This window comes from Lagenorhynchus albirostris, chromosome 19 (assembly GCF_949774975.1).
Source record: "Lagenorhynchus albirostris chromosome 19, mLagAlb1.1, whole genome shotgun sequence".
Taxonomy (NCBI): domain Eukaryota; kingdom Metazoa; phylum Chordata; class Mammalia; order Artiodactyla; family Delphinidae; genus Lagenorhynchus; species Lagenorhynchus albirostris.
The window spans coordinates 5555528-5577353 of NC_083113.1; the positions used below are offsets into that span (position 1 = coordinate 5555528).

General features: G+C 53.6%; 1 protein-coding gene across 5 annotated transcripts; it reads right to left on the minus strand.

Moving 5' to 3' along the window:
* Positions 1-628: 628 nt before the first annotated feature.
* Positions 629-18764, minus strand: PRKCG (protein kinase C gamma). 5 transcript variants are annotated; one of them, XM_060131160.1, is made up of 18 exons: positions 18495-18764; positions 18053-18084; positions 16949-17031; positions 12657-12768; positions 12376-12507; positions 11635-11791; positions 10830-10964; positions 10460-10547; positions 10158-10187; positions 7830-7982; positions 7307-7495; positions 5896-5987; positions 5742-5804; positions 5499-5637; positions 3711-3791; positions 2508-2615; positions 1091-1231; positions 629-995 (listed from the first exon to the last, which is right to left on the minus strand). In XM_060131160.1, the coding sequence occupies exons 1-18, from the start codon at positions 18662-18664 to the stop codon at positions 807-809; spliced, it is 2094 nt and encodes a 697-aa protein (XP_059987143.1). In that variant the 5' UTR covers positions 18665-18764; the 3' UTR covers positions 629-806. The 5 variants fall into 5 exon arrangements, with proteins under 5 accessions (XP_059987143.1, XP_059987146.1, XP_059987144.1 ...); XM_060131163.1 differs by having other exon boundaries at positions 18053-18101; positions 18495-18533; XM_060131161.1 differs by lacking the exon at positions 10460-10547 and having other exon boundaries at positions 10847-10964.
* Between the last annotated feature and the right edge of the window lie 3062 nt (positions 18765-21826).

The following is a 21826-nucleotide window of genomic DNA, read 5'->3' on the forward strand; positions in this document are numbered from 1 at the left end:
CCCACCTGCACACCCCCTTCATTCTCCAAGCTTAGAAGAAAACATCCAAACACTTCAGCATCAGCATCCCAAATTTATTCTCCAGCAGCTGTGGCAGGGTGGGAGAGGCAGAGGATTGGGGGTGGAGAGAGACCCCGAGAGTGGCAGGCACTGGGGTAGGGGTTGGGTTCCAAGCAGGACTGGAGAAGCCATGCAGTGGTGGGTTTAGGATGGGGAGTCTAGGACAAAAGCTGACTGAGAACAGCTGGGGAGAGAATCCTCCATACATCCCAGGAATCCCCAGAGTGTAGAAGAGGGGCACTGGAGCACAGAGGCACAGCTTCCCACTTACTCCAGAATGGAGTGGAGGTAGGTGGGGCCTCGGGGGGGGGGGGTTGTCCTGAAATCCCAGTCTGAAACAGCCCGCCCTGTGACGCTATTTCCCAGAAATAAGAAAGAAGAAGAAGAAGAGGCATAGATTCTACCAAGATGGAGTCTAGAACTCCTTGGAGTTGGGATGGTGTTGATGGCTCTGTAACTTGGTGGAGCGGAATCCAGAACACTGAGGCAGGTCAGAATCTAGGGCTCAGCCCAGCAGAATCTAGAACACGGTAAGACTCCAGAGATTGTATGCAGTTTAGAATGCCAGGAACGCTTGGGAGGGGCATCTGGAACCCGGGGCAGGGAGGGGGAGGGCAGAGGCCAGAACGTTGGGGAGCAAGATCTAGAATTGGAGAGGGGGTGGTGAAGTACGGGGGCGCGTGAGGTAGGGGTAAGGCTGGCGCGGCGGAGGGAGCCATGGGGACACCTAGTGGCGGCAGGTGAGATTACATGACTGGCACAGGTGCTGGGCTGATGGGGCTGCGGGCATCCGGGTGCACGAAATCCGGGTTGACATAGGTGAAGCCTTGGAATTCGGTTTGGTCGATGCTGGCCAGAACTAGGCGGTCTGGGGGAGTCAACGCTGGCGCCGCCCGCGTGAAGAACTTGTCGAAGTTCTCGCCGCTGCGGCCACACTGTGGGAAACACCGGGAGGGAAACATGAAGTACTGGAGCTCATGGATATTCCACCCTCTAGGGGCCAAGATTTTGTTCCCAGAAGGTGACTGACCGGGCGGGGTCTGAAAGGAGGCGCGATCTCTAATCGTTCCAGCCGTTCCCAGTCGATCCAACGGAAAAAGCCATGAGCTCGGATGGTGGGTTCTCCATCTGGCCCCGAGCCCAGGCGCTTTGCTGGGTGCTTGGTTAGGAACTGTAGGAAACACAGAGAGAGACGGACAGACATACACAGTCCCGGACAGGGAGGCCCAGAGAACGACAGAGAGAGAGGAAGACAAGCAAGGAGGAACAGAGAGACAAGCATAGAGATCCAGAAAGAGAAGAATGGGGGAGGGGCAGGGGGAGATGGGACAGAGATGGGGGGAGGGAGTGGAAAGAAGAAAGGGAGAGAGAAAGAGGAAGAGGGGGAATAAATGAGATGGGGTAGATGAAACCCAGATCCAGAGACCCAGGGAGAGACAAAGAAAGAAGCAAAATTAGGGTGTGAGGGTATAAGGGGCGGAGAAACCCAGAAACAGAGGAAGAGAAACGGAAAGAATCCCAGATGGGGGATGGAGGCAGAGAAGGAAAGAGGGAAAGTGTCAGAGAGGGAGAAGGGGGGAGAGAGAGGAGATTGAAGACCCAGAGAAAGGGGGGAATAGAGATCCAGAGAGAGGAGGAGACTCAGAGGGAGGACAGATACCCAGAGAAGGTAAGAGACAAGCAGGGGCAGGGGTGGGGGGAGACAAAGGTCCAGAAGGAGAAGAGGATGGAGACCCAGGAGACAAATGCCCAGAGAGAGGGATGAAGACCCCATATGAGGGCGGAGACTCAGAGAAAGGGGAGACAGAGACCCAGAGAGAGGAGAACAAAGATGCAAAAGGGGGACAGAGATTCCCGAAGGACACAGAAAAAAAGGTAGCAACACAGAAAGCCCCATGATATGTAGATGGAGGCAGAGGGATGAGACAGAAGCCCAGAGAGAGACAGTCAGAGAGACGTGGAGACAGGAGCTAGAAGCAGAAATGTCCTAACATCTGTTGAACAGCTGCTATAGGCTAGTCTCTTCCTCCTGCTTTAACTCCACAACCCCAGAGAAGGAGACTGAGGTTCCCAGAGTTTTGGTGACTTGCCCAACCGAGATCCCGCAGGAAGAAAAGTGGCAGGAGTTAGGTTCACCTGACCCAGCCAGTGCAGGAGAGGCAAGCCTTGGCCTTCCAGCACTTCCTGCCATGAGCTGGGGAGAGGAGCTAGCACAGGAGGACAGGATAGAGGCCATCCTTGGACTGCAGGTGGCAGCAGGGCAGTATGTTATTGTTCTAACAAAATCTCTGTATTATATAAATTTTTTCAGCGGACGGGAGTAAGGCAACTTGAGGAACGGGTGCCTTTTCCTAAGGTGCACGTAGACAACGTGTGGGCAGCCCTGGACAGCAGCAGTGGGGCGTGTGGCTTATGGGTCTGGAGAATCTAGGAGTTAGGTCTCTCACCCCCTTGCAGATGGCCACAGCTTCCCGGGAAAGCGACTTGGGGTAGGTGACAGTTTGTTCCATGATGGACTGGAACAGTTCCTCCTCGTCTTCCCCATCAAATGGGGGCTAAGGAAGTAGAGAGGATAGTCAGAGACTCAGCAAACTACCTGGCCGCACCTTCCACACCCTCAATGCCCACCATGAACACAGCCCACCCCTGGGCCCCCAAATTCCTAGGGAAAAATTTGACCAAACCGCAAAAGCTGTATCTTTCACACTTTCAGACTCTGTTGTTTTCTATCTCAGATGCTTCAGCTCTCTGCACCTCTTTGAGGTTCTGTCTCTTTCTCTGCTACGTAAATTGGCAGGGTATTAATTAGGCAACGTGTCATTTAAATAGAAGAGAGAAAAACTGCAGGAAAAGCTGTAAAAGCATTCTCCCGGTTGGATGAGTGGCCTCCAGTCTTCTGGGATTAGCAGAAGCAGTACCCAGGCAAAGCTTCTTAATGTGAAGTCTAGGGCGTCTGTTTACACCATTGAGGGGGGCCATGAATTTGGATGGGAAAAAACATGCATCTTTATTCTTTAAAATCTAAAACAAATTCAGCATTCATGGCAATTATAGGAAACAAACCCAAATAGTGGTAACTGTCACTTCATCACCAATGGAAATCACAGATATTTTCTTAGCACGTAAGAGTTGCAAATATCTCAAAAAATCAGTCATCTCTACTTCAAAATTACTGGTAGACCTTCCTATTTACTTCCTATTCCTGTGAGATATTACCGTTTACTTCATTAGTAGGATATCACATATAGGTCCATATTCTAATATGTTTAGACAACCATACACATTTAAATTTATTTAGCTGGTTAAATTACTCAATTAAACCTTTAACATTTTGATAACCATATTTCAACATGATTGGCTTCTTTTGTAATGCTATTATCTTACTTCATGCATTTAAAAACATTGTTCTGAGAAGGGGGTCCGTGACACAAGAAAAGTGAGGAACCCCTAGCCTGTGGGAAGATAATGCTTCAGGACCACGGAGAGCGCTCTCCTATCTGGCTGACCTTCCCCACAGCTTCGCACACCTTATTAGCCTACAGACGGACATCCCTTCCTGACCGGCTCCTCCTGAGATGATGGCCATGTAACAGGTGGCACCCCATCCGTGTTGCCTTTAGTCAAACCAGCCTCTCCCCACCTTCCCTTACCTGCCCCGCCAGCATCTCATACAGCAGGACCCCAAAGGACCACCAGTCGACAGACTTCCCATAGGGCTGGTAGGCAATGATCTAGCAGGGGAGGAAGGAAGGCAAGGGATTATGATTTGTGATTCAAGAAACCTAGGGCCCCTCTGGCTTCACCGCCTGGGAACCCTACCCACTTTAAATGTTTTCAGCACAAACTTTTCCCATTCAGAACACTTTGGCTCCATCCTCTGGAAAATTTGGGAAACAAACTCTACCTACTTGGAACATTCCTTTGGTCCCAAATATAAAGACTATCTAAAGACCAAGTCGCAAGTTCCACGCATCCGGAATATCTAGGTAACTGGACTCTCTCCTTACAATATCAGGTGCATAGGGCAGAATTTCAGAGACCAGAGAGTCTTAAATCTGGACACATATCAGATTCTTCTAGGGGACTGTTTTTTGGTTTTTGTAAAAAATAAAATTAATTAATTAATTTTGGCTGTGTTGGGTCTTCGTTGCGGTGCACAGGCTCCTCATTGTGGTGGCTTCTCTTGTTGTGCAGCATGGGCTCTAGGCACATGGGCTTCAGTAGCTGTGGCACATGGGCTCAGTAGTTGTGGCTCGCGGGCTCTAGAGCACAGGCTCAGTAGTTGTGGTGCACGGGCTTAGTTGCTCCGCAGCACGAGGGATCTTCCTGGACCAGGGCTCGAACCCGTGTCCCCTGAATTGGCAGGCGGATTCTTTGGCTGTGTTGGGTCTTCGTTGCTGTGCGCGAGCTTTCTCTAGTTGCGGCGAGTAGGGGCTACTCTTCCTTTCAGTGCGCGGGCTTCTCATTGCGGTGGCCTCTCCCGTTGCAGAGCATGGGCTCTAAGGTGTGAGGGCTTCAGTAGTTGTGGCACACGGGCTCTAGAGCGCAGCTCAGTAGTTGTGGCGCACGGGCTTAGTTCCTCCGTGGCATGTGGAATCTTCTCGGACCAGGGCTCGAACCCGTGCCCCCTGCATTGGCAGGCGATTCTTACCCACTGCGCCACCAGGGAAGCCCTGGCAGGCGGATTCTTAACCACTGCGCCACCAGGGAATTCCTAGGGGACTGTTTAAAGAGAGATGTCCCCAGCCCTGAAGAATCCCAGCCACAATAGGCCAGAGGCAGAGGCAGGAAGATGTGTGTATGTTTCAAAATCTCCCCAGGTGATTCTGATTACCAGCTATGTTTTGAAACCACTGGCATTGGTTACTTGGGCACTATCATAGAATCTCCAGGAAAGATCAAGGAGGGCACCACCAACCCCACCTCCTCCATCAAGTGAGAAGTCAGGACGTGCTCTCAGTCTACTTATATACAGTCAGATCATTAGCTTCACCCCCCCGCAACAAAATCAGAGCATACTCTGCCCACTTGAAATATTCAGGGGACACCCTCCACATGCCTAATGTTCTGGGGGATGGGGCCCACCCACTCAGAGTACACCAGAAATCATCTCCACCTTCTTAGAACAGTCCAGTAACAGGCCCTGTTCTCCTAGAATCCCTAGAGCTGGTCCTTCTCTTTTCGAACATTCACCCACAGGTCCCCCCACTTTGCCTATTTAGAGACTCAGCTCCGCCCACTTACAACGCTCCGCCCACTTACAACGCTCCGCCCACTTACAACGCTCCGCAAGAGCCTCTCCTTGCTGCTTGCTGTCGGAACCCCCACGACTCAGGTAAAGACCCCAGGGTCAAGTCCCCATACTCTGAATACTGGACGACCAACCACACCTACTCAGTGAATTGGGAGGGCACCAAGAGCAGTGGAGGCAGGATTACCTCGGGGGCTATGTAGTCTGGGGTCCCACAGAAGGTGCGAGTTGTGGTCCCGGGGAAGACGTTCTCCTTACACATGCCAAAGTCAGTGATTTTGATGTGTCCTTCAGCATCCAGCATCACGTTGTCCAGTTTCAGGTCCCTGGGGGTGGGAAGGGTACAGTTCAACGGGCTGGAGCCTTAAGCTCAAATTCCTTCTCTTCTGGGGGTCTGATTCCCTCCCCTGAAAGGCCTGGGACTGCTCACCGATAGATGATGCCCTGATTGTGAAGGAAGAAGAGGCCGATGGCGATTTCTGCTGCGTAGAACCTGGAGGTGGAGGTGGGGAGTCAGAAGGCCAGAGACTGGAGCCCACTCCCTTCCACCTTCCCTCTACCCTCCTCTCTTGGCCAAGACTCACGCTGCATGGGGCTCCTTAAACTTGCCCAGCTGCTGAATGTGGTACATCAAGTCGCCCCCAGTGACATACTCCATCACAAAATACAGGCGATCCTGGGGAGGAGTGGACGGGACTTAGAGGCAAGGACACGCCCACCAGGGGTTGGAAACGTCCATCCCTGCCCACTTGAGACAAAGGCTCTGGATCCACCCAATCAGAAACCCAGAGCAACTGTCTGTGCCCACAGGGAGGCCCCGAAGATTCTCAACCGGCCACCGCAGGATCTCCACCCACCCCATCCCCTGTTACTCCAAACTGTCGGGTGTTCCGGTCCTCCATTCTCGGAATTTAAGATTGAGGCCCACCATTTGCTTGAAATCCCTGGGATACTGAAACCTCTTTCCACACCCACTCACATGCATATGCAATCATGGCCACCTGTTAGGAACCAAAGTTGTTCAGGCCTCACTAGCAAATGATAGTAATTTTTAATTTATTTTATTTTTATTTTTTTGGCCGTGCCGTGCCACTTGCAGGATCTTGGCTCCCCGACCGGGGATTGAACCTGGGCCCCCTGCAGTGGAAGCGTGGAGTCCTAACCACTGGACCACCAGGGAATTCCCGATACAGTACTAATTTTTAAAAAACTCCAGGAAGGGGACTTCCCTGGTGGCGCAGTGGTTAAGAATCTGCCTGCCAATGCAGGGGACACGGGTTCGAGCCCTGGTCCGGGAAGATCCCACATGCCATGGAGCAACTAAACCTGTGTGCCACAACTGCTGAAGCCCGCGCACCTAGAGCCCATGCTCCACGACAAAAGAAGCCACCGCGATGAGAAGCCCGCGCACCGCAACGAAGAGTAGCCCCCGCTCGCGGCAACTAGAGAAAGCCCATGTGCAGCAATGAAGACCCAATGCAGCCAAAAATAAATAAGTGAATAAAAATTTAAACAGAACAAAACCTCCAGGAAGCTGGCTACGCCCACTCAGAGCTCTTGGAAGTAGAGTCACGTTCTCTCTAACCCCTGACAGTTGTCCCATTCCACAGCCTTCGGGAAACACCCTGTTTCTGACAAGTCCTTAACTCAGAATCCAAGAGTGACCACCTCACCACTCAGAGCCCACTTGCAGGCATGCTCACTTAGAAGACATTCTCCACGAATTCTTTTACTCCAGAAGCCCTTACTCAAAAAAACACCCACTCAAGACCTAGGGGATTCAGGCCACTCCCACGCAGGATCCTAGCCTCGTGGCCACGCCCTCCAGGGCACCTGCATTCTGGCCACGCCCACTGAGGAGCCCGCCACACCCAATCAGAGTTCACAGGGTTCTTCCGCCTTGCCAAAAACTCAGAACCTCAAAGCAAATGCTTGATACATCCAGTGGGGATGAGGCAGGGCTCCTGAGCCGGCCTCTGCCACCTCCTTTCTTACCGGGGTCTGGAAAGTGGAGTGAAGCTGGGTGAGAAAGTGGGGCCGGCCTCCGGGGCCTCGACCCCCCAGGGCTAACACGCGTTTCTCCACCAGGGTGCAGTCCACGTCGTCATCCTGGACAATCACGTCTTTCTTCAGGATCTTGATGGCATAGAGCTCATCGGAGCCCCTGCGCTCGGCCAGCATCACCTAGGGGCAGAGGCGGGAAAGGCCCAGTCCATCTTGGGAACCAGAGGTGCGGGTCCCTACCCCTCCCTTTCAAGGACACAAACGAATGGGAGTCCCAGGTCCTCCCTCTCCCTCTCAGGGGACCAGATGCCCTGACTTTGCCAACTACTCCCTCAGAGAAAGTAGCCACATCTTTATGCCTCTCCTCTCCAGGAACTAAAGAGACCCCATCAAACTCTCTTTGGGGACTCAGTAGCCTAGTTCCCTCCCCCCTGCACTTCAGCTCTAAGAACCAGAAACCTGAGCCCCACCCCCAGACATTCTCCCCCTTCTCCCAGAGCCCCAGGAATCCAACCTTCCCAAAACTGCCTTTTCCTAGAACCATGAGGAAGCTGAAGTCAGAGATGTGCAGACGTCCAGGGCTTGCCCCGAAGAAACAGCGCTTGGAGTCAGTGGGACTAGGAGATGGGGAGGGGATGGGAGAGGAAGAAGGACCCATCCGCACCCTCTGTGAGAAAGGGGAGAGATCCAAAGCTAGTCAGGCCCCAGAAGGGGATAAGGAGGTGCTCCTCAGAGAGACAGCACCCAAGAACGAAAGGGACGGGGAGAGATGGAAAGATGGAGAGAGAAAAAAAGTTGTCTCCACCCCCCTCTCTGGCTTAAGAACTTTCTCTGATTTCCCGTAGCCTGGAGGGTTTATTATTCAACTAGCACTTAGATAGCTTACTATATGCCATTGATCCTCCAGGAGACCCTTGTCACCCACCCCACCCCCCCATTTTAGAGACGATGGCACAGAGACATTAAGTAACTTGCCCGAAGTCACACAGCAGGTAAAAAACAGAGCCAGAAATCAACGTCCATTAAAGTCAGAGAGTGTGTCTCCCTCCTTTCTGTTTTTCTACCATCACCCAGCACATGACTTGGGTCTCAGCAGGAGTGTGTTGAGTGGATGAAGGTCTCAGGAGATGAGTGCTGAATGCACAACCTGTTGTTCTATGTTCAGAGCACACCCAGAATCTGAACACCTTTACCATCATTGTCCCCTGGGCGAAGCCACTGGCAACTCCCCTCTGGGCCTTCACAATAGCCTTCTTCCCCCTTCCACCATCTGTTCTTGACACAGAGGCAGTTATCTTGCCCAAATAGAAATCATCTCAGGCCACCTCCAATGCCCTCCCATCTCACTTGGTTTAAAAGCCAAAATCCTTCCAATAAATGACGAGGCTACCCCCACCCCTTCTCTCTCTGACTCCATCTCCTACTTCTTCCCACCCTCATCCCTCATCCCTCCCTCTGCTCCAGCCTCACTGCTGGTCTGGGCCCACCTCAGGGCCTTTGCACGTGATCTTCCCTCCACCTGGAAGGCTTTCCACTATCCTCACAGCTCGCTATTTCATCTCCTTTATGTCTTTGCCCAAAGGTCACTTTCTCAGTGAAGGCTTCTCTGCTTATTGCTACTAAAATCTCAAAAGGGCTTCCCTGGTGGCGCAGTGGTTGAGAGTCCGCCTGCTGATGCAGCGGACACGGGTTCGTGCCCCGGTCCAGGAAGATCCCACATGCCGCGGAGCAGCTGGGCCCGTGAGCCATGGCCACTGAGCCTGCGCGTCCGGAGCCTGTGCTCCGCAACAGGAGAGGCCACAACGGTGAGAGGCTCACGTACCGCAAAAAAAAAAAAAAAAAAATCTCAAAAAACAGCACTCCCTATCCTCTTTAGCATTTATTTTTCTCCACAATCACATATCACCTTCTGACCTAGGATCATTCACTCCTTTATTTTGTTGAATGCCTTCCAAGGGTAAGCCCCACGAGGGGAGGAGGTTGTCTCTCTCTCTCTCTCTTTCCCTCTCTCTCTCTCTTTCTCTCTCTCTCTCTCTCTCTCTCTTGTTTTCTGCTCTATCCCCAGTGATTAGAACCATGCACACAGAGGGCTCAACAAAATGTTTTTTGAAAGAATAAATGGGAGAGAGAGAGAGAACGAGCGCATTATTCCTTCCTTGACCTGGAAATCTCGTCTCCCAGTCCTTTGCCTGGGGAATCCTGCACTTCCTGTCTACGAACTTTTCTCTGACTCCCCCAGCTCCTGCCAGAGGCTTAGGACTCCCTAGTGCCTGAAGCCATCTCCATGATCAAACACACTCCTTCTCTATCTGTAACTTTCTCCTATATTGAAAGAGGAGCTCCCCAGGGAATGGCCTGATTCTACTCCCAAAATAGGGCTTGGTTTACATAAAACCTCAGGAAATAGGTGTTCAGTAAGTCAAAAAACCAATGGAGGAGAGAAAGGCACAGTGATAAATAGGCAGAAAAACTCAAGGAGCAATTCAGGTGTCACCTCCTTAGGGAAGTCCTCCCTGACCACCTCCACCCCAACCCCCTGGCCCCAGGCTGGGGTTAGTGCCTCCTCTATGCTTCTTTGTTCCCTGGGCTACCTCTAATTTAGCACATCATCCTGGAATCTGAGTATCTGTGACTGTGTCCCTACCTTGAGGAGTTGCCTGCGGGTCAGATTCGGCTCTGGAGAGCTAGGATTACTCAGCAAACACAAGACCTGCCACCAAGTATGTGCTCAACCCATGTGTGTGGAAATGAAGACAGATGTTGGAGGAGAGAGAGGTGGGGGGACGGATACAGACCACAGGAAAGGAAACTGTCTCCATTCCAGGCCCCCAGCTCTGCTCACCTCGTACAGTTCCAGGGGGTAGTTACAGGCCTGGGGGAGAAGAAAGCCAGAGTCAGAGCCCCCAGAGAGGTAGGAGATTGCCCTAAAGCAGGGGATGGGGGTCCCCAGACCCCCAAGCCAGGGGGATGGATAGGAGCTCTAATTCCCAGCAGTGCCCTAGAAGACCAGAAAGAACTCCAGGGCTTTCTGGGAATTTTAGTCCCAGGGCCAGTGGGCAACGAGCGATGGAGTTTGGGAAAGGCCAGCTCTGAACTGTGGGTGACTGGGCTGGGCTCCTTGTGGGGAAGCCGGGGTCTGGGTACCTCAAACTTCTGGAGGAGGCTGCAGTTGTCAGCATCAGCCACTGGCACATTGTAATATTCGCCCTCCTCCTGGTTCAGTAACTTGTACCTGACACACAGACGGAGACCAGAGGCGGGCAGGAGTAGGGGAGACGGACGGGGAGGGGGGTACCCGCGGGAGAGGCAGTGACATCAGAAGGGGGGAAGAGACAGAGAGACGGAGAAGGAGAGAGAAAGAGTGAGATAAGGAGAGAGGGGCGGGGGGGAAAGAGAGAAAGAAGCACAGGGAGGTAGAAAAGATAGTGCCCTAGAGAAGAGGGACCACCCACGGAAGCTGATGCAGATGCAGGGGCCCCGCCCCCAGCCCCCCCGGCCCCGCCCCCGCCCTCACCAGCCGTCCACGGGAACCTTGAGCAGCTCCGAGACGCCAAAGGACATGGCACCCATGAAGTCGTTGCGGGAAGTCCGGTCCCAGTCCCACACCTCCACGCTGAGCCGGCGCTCCACGTCCCCCGGCTTCAGGTTGCTGCGGGAAGGGAGTGGCACAGTGAGGGGCCCGGCTCTTGGCTGCCCACCTTTCCGCCCTGGGGAAGAGCAGGCAAACCCGGGGAGCTGGGGGGCCTGTTTCCTGCTCTGTAAATTGTTTTGCCACCCCAGGTCCTGCCGAAGAGCGTCTCTCCCTGTCTGGGCCCTAAGTAAACCTAGACAGCTCTCAGTCTCCCTCCCTCCCTGGCTCTTCCCCATCTCTGTCTCCTGGCCTTTCTCTCCTCCATTGGTTTTTCTCTCCAGGCCTCTCCTTTTCACGGGGCCCCTCTCCTCCCTCCAGATCTGTCTTTCTGTCAGTTGGCTTCTCTTTCCCTCCCTGCCACCCACCCATCGCTATTCCTTCTGTGTTTCTCTTTGGGTTTATGTCTCTTCTTCTGAGTTGCAGGGTCTGTCTACCTCTCTCTCGGATCCCTGTCTCATTCTAAAGCGGTGAGCTTTGATGGAGATTAAACACACAGATGTCTGTCTCTCGCCTTCTGTATCTCTGTCCCTCTCCCTCAACCACTTCATTTTCTTCTCCCACCACCTTCTTCTGCCCTTTTTGGGATTCCCCCAATGCTAACACCTGCTCTCTGGGGTGTTCTGGGCCACCAGGACCCTCAGATCATTCTCTATCAGTAATTACAGCCTCCCCTGCACCCGAGGCTCACAACACAAAGGTCTCGTTCCACACAGGGTTTAGCGTGGCTTTCACCGTCCGGGTCTTCTGTTTTGTCAAATTCCGAGGATCTGGGATGAGCTTCAGTTTCACATAGGGATCAGACAGACCATTGGGGTCCATTGGGATGAGGTTACGGGCCTCGCCAACTGAGCGGGGAGGGGAAGGAGGGTAGATGGGGTTAGAGATCCAGGAAGAAGCCCCCGAGCCTTCCCCCAGCCAGCACTCAAGAATTCCAATCTCTCAGCAGCCTCTCTCAAGACCCAGGTGTTTTTGATCTTTTACTTCTCCAGTGCCCAGAAGACAGGGCATGAAGCCCTTTCCCCAGCCAGTGACCCAGAAATCAAACCCAAAGACCCTGGCTCCATTAGGACCCAGGAGTCGGGACCCTGGCCATATCACCACTAGTAAACCCGAACCTCCTTCGGAACCAGCTCTTCTCTCATTCCCCACCCCCCACCCCTCCACCCCTCCACCCCCAGGACCTTGATGCCCAGAACAGCCATTAAGAGGCGCCAGAGGCATGGCTGGAGAAGGGGCCTCGAGCTAGAAGGGGCGCGGCCGAGTGGTGTTCAGCTTTTGCAGGTGGGGTCAGGAGTGTGGGTGCGACCTTCGCGAGGGGCGTGGCCTTTCTGAGTCGGGGGGCGGGGCGGGGTGGGCAGCTCAGGGGAATTCAATCGGTTCCTCACGCTCCGGTAAAGGGGCGGGGCCAGGCGAAGGGGCGGGGTCTCACCCGTGACGTGGATCTCATCCGAAGTGGGAGCTCGGATTTCCAGCTGCAGGCGGCCGCGGCGCTCCGTGTGGTCCACACCGCACAGAGAGGGCACGCTGCGCACACAGCGCCGGTGCACGTTCATCTCGCAGCCTGGGGGGACAGAACTGAGGGTAGCACTTCAGGTCCCGCCCTTAACCCCAGACTCCATTCCCCAGCATTTACGGGAAACCCAGACACTGCACTTTTGCAGGGGCCCCGGAAGCGCCAAGTTCTGGCGGGCGCAGCAAGCGTAGACTCACAGGAGCACTTCATGCCCTGGTGCACCAGCCCGTAAAGGAGGGAGCCACAGTGGTCGCAGAAGGTGGGGCTGCTGTAGCTGTGCAGACGGAACTTGTGCTTGTTCCGGGGATCCTGGGGGTAGGGAGGAGCCGGTCAGAAGGGGTCTGCAGGGCGTCCTAAAAGAACAGCCCCCTGAACTCTTTCTCTTCCGCCCTGCTCTCCCGTCTTCCTGCGGCTCCACCTCACTCATTCACTCTACAATATTTATTGAGCACCTCCTGTGTGTCAGCACGGTTCCTGGTGCCGGGACCCAGCCCTGAGCAAAACAAAAGAAAACTCCTGTCCATGTGGACTTTACTTTCTAATGGAGGGAGAGAGAAAATAAACACGATATGTAAAATATATAGTATTACAGATGGTAATAGGTGCTCTGGACAAAAATGAAGAAGAAAAGGGGATTGTGAAATAGAGTGATCAGGGAAGGTTTCACTAAGAAGGTGGCATTTGGGAAGAACCTGAAGGAAGTGTAGGCTTCCAAAGTCCCATAGTCCCTAATCCCCAACCTTCCACAAGCTGTTCTCCCGAGGACTTGTGGGCCACCATGAACCTCAGATCACTCACTGTCAGCCTCTGTCAATGTCTACCCGCTGATGATCTGCCTACTCTGAGCCCCCTGTGAGATGGAGAATATGACCTCTCAGTTTTAGGGACCCAGGTGTCCTAAATGAAACATTACGTGTAAACAACAGAGCCGTGGCTGGCATGTTAAATGTGCTCAGTAGCGTTACTGCTGTCATTACTGCCATGGTTATTATTAGTGATTTTATTGCAGTCCCCACATACCCTTGGGTTTAATCAAGAGCTGGGCCTGGGCTTCCCTGGTGGTGCAGTGGTTGAGAGTCCGCCTGCTCATGCAGGCGACACGGGTTCGTGCCCCGGTCCGGGAAGATCCCACATGCCGCGGAGCGGTTAAGGCCCGTGAACCATGGCCACTGAGCCTGCGCGTCCGGAGCCTGTGCTCCACAACGGGAGAGGCCACAACAGTGAGAGGCCCGCGTACCGCAAAAAAAAAAAAAAAAAAAAAAAGAGCTGGGCCATTTCCCAGCTGCGTGATTTCAGACAAGTAAGTGCCCAATTTTGAGGCTCAGCGCCCTCCTCTGCACAGTGGAAATAAACAATGTATATCTTGAAGAGATGCTAAATGTCGAGTCCAATTAAGCATGAATTTAAGACACCAATAAAAGCATTCCTCCTTCCACCCTCAGCAATGTCTGAGTGTTAAATAATCTGATATTTGCCTTTTTCTACGAATGCATTGCAAGAGTTATCCCTAGGGTGAAAATTCAGGACATTCTTGGGCTTTCACTTATTTTGCAGTTTAGTGGGGATTCTATTTTGAATTATACTTGGACGGAGGGAGGGTGTTGGCAGGTGCATGTGCTGGACCTCTAAAGATCTTCATCTGACCCTGGCTCAAAGTGTTCCTGCCGCATGAAGTGAGATGCTGTGGGTGAAAATTCCCAGCAGGGTACCTGACACAGAAGCTGTTGCGATTATCCTCAAGGTGAAAGTAGCTATTAAAGAGGAGACAGTACTGTGGCTGCAGTTCGAAAGATTAGGGTCCAGATTTTTGACTCTCCCGACCACCCAGCTGTGTGGCCTCCCCCCACACCACCCTTTTTAGAGACTCAGGTTTCCTCCCCATAAAATGGGGCCATGAGCCCTCCCTGAAAGGGTTCTTGTGAAGATTGAATGAAATCATGCTCGTCGAGCCCTGAGCATTTCTTAAGCCCTTGATCTGTGTTGCTGACAACAAGATTAAAAGCTTAGTGCTTCACAAAGGAAAAGAAAGCCAGAGTGATATAGAGGAAAGACCTGGTCCTCTGTTTCCTCATCAGTAATAGTAATAATTTTGCAATGATAATAATTAATACTTTGTGTCTGGCTATGTACCAGGTGCTGTCCCAAGTATTTGACTCATTTAGTCCTTAAAACGGTCCTACAAGATGAGGGCATGGTTACCATCCCCATTTTATAGACAAGGAACTCCAGAGATGCAGAGAGGTAAATAAACTTTTGGAAGGTCACAGAACCAATACGCGGTGGAGGTGGGATTCAAGCCCAGGTGTCCTGGCCCAGGAGCCTCGGTCAGATGAGGACAGGAACAATATACCTAACCTTACAAGCTGTTAAGCAGATTCAGTCCTATACTATATACAAGATACCTGATGCGTGTACGCAATGAGCCCTGGATGACTCAGATGTAGTGTTTGCTGGTGGTGGAGGCAGGCGAGGCAGCCAAATCATAACGTATATAGGTGCTCGTAGACAGTGGTGCTCGATATGTGTTCTCAGAGGTCACATCCTCTACGTAAACTTCAATTTTCTCGACCTGACAAGCTGGCAAAGTGCCTCATGGACTTCCGTGGTGCTCTCCCTCTCTCTCTCATTCTGCCTTTCTCCATCTGCTAATCATAAAACCATCTCCAGCCCTGTGTCAGACCCCGGGCTCTTATCCTGCCTGACTTCCCTGAAAACAAGCCTGGGCGGGGTGCGGGAGGGTGGGGGGCTTCCCGGGCTTCCCTGGTGGCGCAGTGGTTAAGAATCCCCCTGCCAATGCAGGGGACACGGGTTCGAGCCCTGGTCCGGGAAGATCCCACATGCCGCAGAGCAACTAAGGCCGTGTGTCACGACTACTGAGCCTGCGCTCTAGAGCCCACGAGCCACAGCTACTGAGCCCACATGCCACAACTACTGAAGCCCGCGGGCCTAGAGCCCGTGCTCCACAACAAGAGAAGCCACCGCAATGAGAAGCCCGCACACCGCAATGAAGAGTAGCCCCCGCTTGCTGCAACTAGAGAAAGTCCGCGCGCAGCAACGAAGACCCAACGCAGCCAAAAATAAATAGATTAAATAAATTAAAAATAAACAAGACTGGGGGCATCTAGACTCATGCTGTCCCACATGGTAGCCCTAACCACAGGTGGCTATTTAAATGGAAATCAGTGGATAAACAACAAGTTCCTAATGTATAGCAAAGGGAACTATATTCAATATCCTGTGATAAACCATAATGGAAAAGAATATTAAAAAAGAATGTATATATGTGTATAACTGAGTTACTTTGCTGTACAGCAAGAGATTGGCATAACGTTGTAAATCGACTATACTTCAATAAAAAAAATAAATAAATTGAAATCAATTCAAATTAAATGGGGTTTAAATTTCTGTCCCTCGGCAGTTAGCTGTGGTGGCTGGCAGCTGGATGGCGAAGATACAGAACGCTTCCATCATTGCAGAAAGTTCTATTGGTCAACACTGGACGGTGAGCCTCATTATATAGAGGAGGAAACTGAGGCTCAGGGAGAAGAGCCCCACAGCCAGAAAGAAAGTGAAGGAGGGATCAGGGGTAGGCATGCAAGGTGGGCAGTTCTTGTAAGCCCCTGATGTTGGGGGGCGGGGGGAGGGAGAGAACAGTTGTGTGTATCTGTGTGAGCGCACATGGGGGATCTGTACATGCACGTGTGTGTCCATACACGGGGGTCTAATATGCATGTGTGTGTGTGTGTGTGTGTGTGTGTGTGTGTGTGTGTGTACACAGGGGTCTGTATATGCATATATGTGTGTGTGTGTGTGTGTGTGCGCGCGCACACGGGCAGGGTGTCTGAAAATGCACATGTGCATGTGTATGACAGGATCTCTCTGGGCTTCCCTCTCTCAGCACCTCCTAAGCAGTTATCCTTATCTACCATTTTCTATTCTAGTTTCCCTTTCTGGGTATCTACCGCCCCGTCTCTGAGTTTCTGTGTCTCTGTCTCTCCCAGTCTTTCTGGGTCCCCTTTTCCTTCCTCCTGTGTCACTGTCTCTGTTCCATTGCTCTCACTCTCTCTGCCCCAATCTCTCTGTCTGGGTCTCTGTTTTTTTCTGCACCTCTGGGTTCTCTCTCTGTCTCATCTCAGGATCTCGGTGCTTGCATCGATTTCTCTCTCTGTCTCTCTGTCTCTCTCTCTGTCCCTCAGCTCTCTATTTTTTTAATCTCTTGACTCCTGGATCACAGTCCACATCCGTGCTGAGGTCCCCTCACCCCGCCTCCTCTTTGTCCCCCGCCTGGGTCCCCAGCCTGTCTTGGTCCCCTCTCATTCCCCCTTTCCAGGCCAAGGGCAGGGAATCTGGGCCAGACTAGCTCTCCCTATCTCTCCAGCCCCCCTCCCCTCCCAGCCTTAAAAATAGCAGGAGAAATTGGGACGGACGCCGAGGGGGTGAGGGCGGGGGCACAGCCCGAGGAGGAAGAACCAGGTGTCTGGGCACTCACGTCTGTCTGGGGGCCCTTCCCAGCGCCTGGACACTCGAAGGTCACGAATTCGTGGCATCGTCGATGAACCACAAAGCTGCAGACTGAAGGTGAGAATCATAGAGACACAGAGACAGAGAGAGACCCCAATGGACAGAAAATCAGAAACAGAGAAGACCCAGACAGAAAGAAAACCAGGAGAGGAGGATCCCCATAGAGTTCAATACAGAGAAAATCAAAGAGACCTTGACATGCAGAGAGACAGAGACAGAGACACTGGGAGACAGAAATTCAAAAGTGGACCCAAAGAAAGAAACAGAGATGCAGAGAATCACAGAAAAAGAGAAAGCACAGAGAGCCCAATGCATACCCACAGCCAAAGGGAGACAGAGACACAGAGATAGAGAGACAGAGAGAGAGAGACAAAGAGAGAGGAAGACAGAGAAAGAGATGGAGACAGAGAGAAAACAGGATCCCATTGACACAGACCCACAGACTGCGATAAGAAAGCCAGGAGAGAGGCAGGCCAACTAGAAGAGAGGAAACACAGAGAGAGGTCCTCCAACAGAACAGAGAGCATCAACTTGGGCAGAAGTGAGTCTGGGGGCGCCGCTGCCGGCCCGCCCCCCTCCCTGACTCACTCAGTTCTCAGCAAGTAGCAGCTGGTGCTTTAGGACTCGGCCCCCTCTCCCGGCCCCCATAACTGCCGGCCCCACCCGGCCCCCACCCGCCCATTGCCCATCAGTGACCCCACCCGGCCGGCCCCTGCCTAGGACGGTGGTGTTGTCATGGCAACGGCAGGGGGGGCTCTGACTTTGCATCTCCAGCCCCCCTCCCTTCAGCTCCCCTTTTCCAAATCTCACTGTTCCCATGGCAACAGATTCTCCAAATATCTGTCCCCACCTGGAGCCGGCCGAGGGAGGGGCCCCCAGCACCACCTCCGCGTTGGCCCCGCCGTCAGAGCACCCTCCCCACTGCAGGTTGTGTCTCTGCCACACCCCCCCGCCCAGGGCTCCCCCGCGCCTCTCTGGGGACCAGAGAACACGTGTGTCAAGCAGCCTAGGCTGTGGGGCCCCAGCCTCCACCCTCCTGAGGGTCCTGGGAGTCCAGGTCCCCAGCTCTTACCTTGACATTGCAGGCCCTGTTTTCCAATCCCCCTGTAAGAGTCAAGGATCTGAGGTCAGTGCAGAAAAGGGTACCTGGACCTCTCACCTCTGCCAGTCATAGGAGGCCTCCGTCCTCCCATCCTCCTCCTGCAGGACCCAGGAGTCTGAGCCCCAGCTGCCTCTCCTTTCCAGAACCCGGAAATTCTGGCCCCCCAGTCTCTCTTCTCTCAGACCCAGGAGCCCAGGCCCCCAGCCCCTTCCTTCAGACCCAGAAGTCCAGGGCCCCAGCCCCTCCTCTCTCTGACCCAGGAGTCCAGGCCCTGGCCCCTAGACCCCACCTACCCTAGGGCCAGGAGCCAGGGCTGCAGCCCCCGCTTTCCTCGTCACTGTGGGGTCTGGTGCGTCAGGGGTCTTTAGCACTAGTCTCCTTATCCCTCAGGGCCCCAGCCCCCTTCCCTCACCATATGAAGTCAGTGCAGTGGCTGCAGAAGGTTGGCTGCTTGAAGAAGCGAGCGGTGAACTTGTGGCTCTTGACTTCGTGGACCACCTTCTGCCTCAGAGCCCCCTTTCTGCAAAACAGGGGCCGGGGTCCCCCCTCTGAATCGCCTCCGCCGGGGCCCAGGCCTGCCATGGCCCCAGTAACGTAGCAGGGACCAGGATCCTGCCTTTCTCGGGAAACAGGTGGAAAGGCAAGGAGCCGAAAGCTCGGAAGAGCAAAAGAGCCGGCGGGAGATTCCGAGGTGGGAAGGAGAGGGGCGAGGCACCTCCGGAAGCGGAGCGCGCAGGACAGGGAGCGGCACCCCGGGGCGCGCCGGCTCCGCCAGGGGGAGCGGGCGAGTGGGGCGGAGAGCCGAGGGCAAGGGCGCGGAGGAGCCGGAGGCACAGGCGGCGTCGGTGGTGGGAGCTCCAGCTCAGGCACCTGCTGAAATGTGGGAGCCCCGGGTGGGGGGAGGCGTTGCCATGACGACCGAGAGGCGGGGTTTCGGCTTAAAGGCGTCCCCCTCCTTGAGACCTGGGACAAATGCCGTCCCCTCCAACACACACACACGTGCGCACACCCACGCCGGGGGCTGGCTGAAGGGAAGGGACATCCTCCGAGCCGTGCCCTGCCCCCTCCCCAATCTGTCGCCCGGCCCCGTCTTCCTCCCCGACTAGGGTGCCTCGGTGAGTCCTGTTAGGCCACTGCAGCTCCTCTCCGATCTCTGTGTCTGATTGTGTCACTCTGTTTCATTGCACAAACTTTGTATTAGTGCTGGGGTCCAATGGTGAGCAGGGAGGCTTGGTGTCTCAATTTTTCTGATGCCACCCGAGTCTTGATTTCTCTCTCTAGGCTTCTGTGAATTTGTACTTCTAGGTCTCCCTCTGGGAGTGTCCATTTCCCTGGGTCTCTGTTCCTTTCCCTAGTCCTGGCGCTCTCTCTGTCTCTCTGGGTGGGTCTGGGTTCCTTCCTTATCTCTGAGAATTTCTGTCTTTATTTTCCTGTTTTCTTCGCTGTGTATCTCCATTTATGTCTGTCACTCATCCTGTGACCCCCTCTGGGTCCTGGTGTGTGCGTCTCTCTCACTCCATGTCTGTCTCACTGTGAATCAGTCTCCCTCTGTCTCTCCCCATCTCATAAATTCTTGCATTTCTGTCTCCCTGAATCTCTTCCTCTCCCTGTCTCTTTGTCTCTCTGGCTCTGTGGATCTGTCTCTCCCTCCCTCCGTGTCTTTCTCTCTGAGAGTCAATCTCTGTCTCTCTCCCTGTCTCATTTTCTATGTCCTCTTCTATTTCCCTCGATTTCTCTCCCCTCCTCCCCGTGTCCGTGTCTTTGTAGATGCTTTTGTCTCTGCCTCTCTCCCTTCCTGTGTCTCTACGAATCTCGCTCTCCGTTCGTGCGTGCCTCTTCCTCCTCCTGTATCTCTCTGTGCCTGTCGCTCTCTCTGACCCACTCTCTGGCTCTGTCAATCTCTCCATCGCTGGGGGTCTCTCTCGGAATGTTTAAGTTGCTCTCTCTCCCTCTCCCTCTCCTTCTCCCCTCCCCAACTCTATCTTTGTCCCTTCCTCACCCACTCTATTTATCTCTCTGGCTCTGTGAATCCCTCTCGTCTCTGGAGTTCTCTCTCTCCCTCTTTCCCCCGCTGGCTCTGGAATACTCTGTGCATCTCTGTCCGGTGATTGGGAGGGTCTCTGCAAACGTTGGCCCGGTCAGGTCTCCTCCTGTCTCTCCCCTCCGTCGCCCCACCTGAGTCTCTGCCTCTCTCTGGTCCCTCCCCCAGCTCCCGAGCGCTTCCTAGTCCCGGCTCTACAGGTAGACCCCCGCTGTTGCCAAGGACAACCACGGCCCGCCCGGGGCTGCGGGGTGCAATGTATTCTGGGACTTGTAGTCTGGGCCTGCCGTTCAGCTGTTCTCGCAGCGCGACCGAGAACTTTCTCTCCCGGCATGCCCCGCGAAGCGGGATCGTCCGCTGAGGCGGAGCCTGGGGACTCGGGCCGGCCGCTACATCCTGTGACTTTTGGGGGTCGGGGTCCAGCTTCTGGAAGCCGAAGGGGAGATAAGAGAATCCGAGTACTCTCCTAAACCCCAAAACATGGGGTCCACTGGCTTTCCAGCCACCTCCAGGCGTCCGCCGTACCCCAGGAGAGAGGATAGGGGGCGGGGGTGGCCCCGAAAACTGACCTAGGAATCCCACGGTGCTCTATTCTAGTTCTGCTTGGGTTCTTTACCACATCACCAACATATCACCCCAAGGTTCTACAGCTGTTCTGCCTGGTGCCTTCTAGAAGGGGTTTAAGCGTGGGATGGGGGAGGGGTGGGGGTGCGAGACGGTCTTCGACAAGGTAGGGATTGGTGTAGGTCAGAATTCTGGGATGGACACTGCAGACATCGAAAGGAGGATTTTCCTCACTAAAAAGACGTGCGCCTGCTCTAGTTAGCCTTTCCCCCTCTTCCAGCGGGACCCTTGCAATATATCTTGCCAATTGCTTTTGCGGGTGTAGACGCAGAAAGTGGGTTGCATGATCCTTGATTTTTCCCAGAGTCATGTGTTTATGTAGTTGTGATTGTCTTGGAGAAACCGATAAGATGACCTTCTGTGGGACAGAGATTCATGGCAGGAGTAATTCATGTGATCTTCATCGAAGTGTTTTATTGACCACGTGTGTCAGAGAACTTAGAACTAAGGGTAAAATGGAGCTGAGTGTGGGAATATAGGCAGCGTCAGATCCCAAAGGCCTTGACTGAGGGCCTTTGGTATTACCTATAGGCAATGTGGAGTGGGATACGGAAGGATTTGAGCAGAGGGGGACAGGATCAGATCTGAATGTCGGAAAAGGAAAGCACCCCTCTGGGGCCAGGGTGGGCTGGAGGTAGGATGCTCCAAGGAGGAGGCTGGGACAGTAGCTCAGGTGAAACAAAAGGAACCTGGAGGAGGGGAGAGATATAAATAGGATTTAGGAGGAAGTATACAGTGTTTGATGACTGAGAGGGCAGATGGTAGGAAGTGGTGACGGGATTCTCGCCATGAGAAATGGGAACCTGAAAGCACTGATTTTGGAGGCAAGATGCTGCACTCAGAATGGGACACGGTATTTCTGAGGTGCTCGTGGGACTCCAAGGAGGGAGAAGTCTTGTTCATTTCTATCCTAACTAGCTCTCCTCATTTGAGAGAGAGTAATGTGTAAGATCCAGACTCAGTTTTTTTCTGATGGGGCCAAAGCTGTCTTGACCCCAGCCCCGTTCTCCTACCAGACCCAGCAACCTCGGCCTGGCCCTCTCTCTTGGAGCCCTCCCCATGAATAAAGCAAGCACAAG

What these genes read in the sequence shown, in the direction of transcription:
- PRKCG (XM_060131160.1), bottom strand. Translation starts at nt 18,664, where the DNA reads ATGGCAGGCCTGGGCCCCGGCGGAGGCGATTCAGAGGGGGGACCCCGG. An exon ending in CACTGCACTGACTTCATATG is followed by an intron (nt 18,085 to 18,494) that starts GTGAGGGAAGGG and finishes TGACTCTTACAG; the next exon opens with GGGGATTGGAAAACAGGGCC. An exon ending in CTCCTTTCAGACCCCGCCCG is followed by an intron (nt 996 to 1,090) that starts GTCAGTCACCTT and finishes TGTTTCCCACAG; the next exon opens with TGTGGCCGCAGCGGCGAGAA.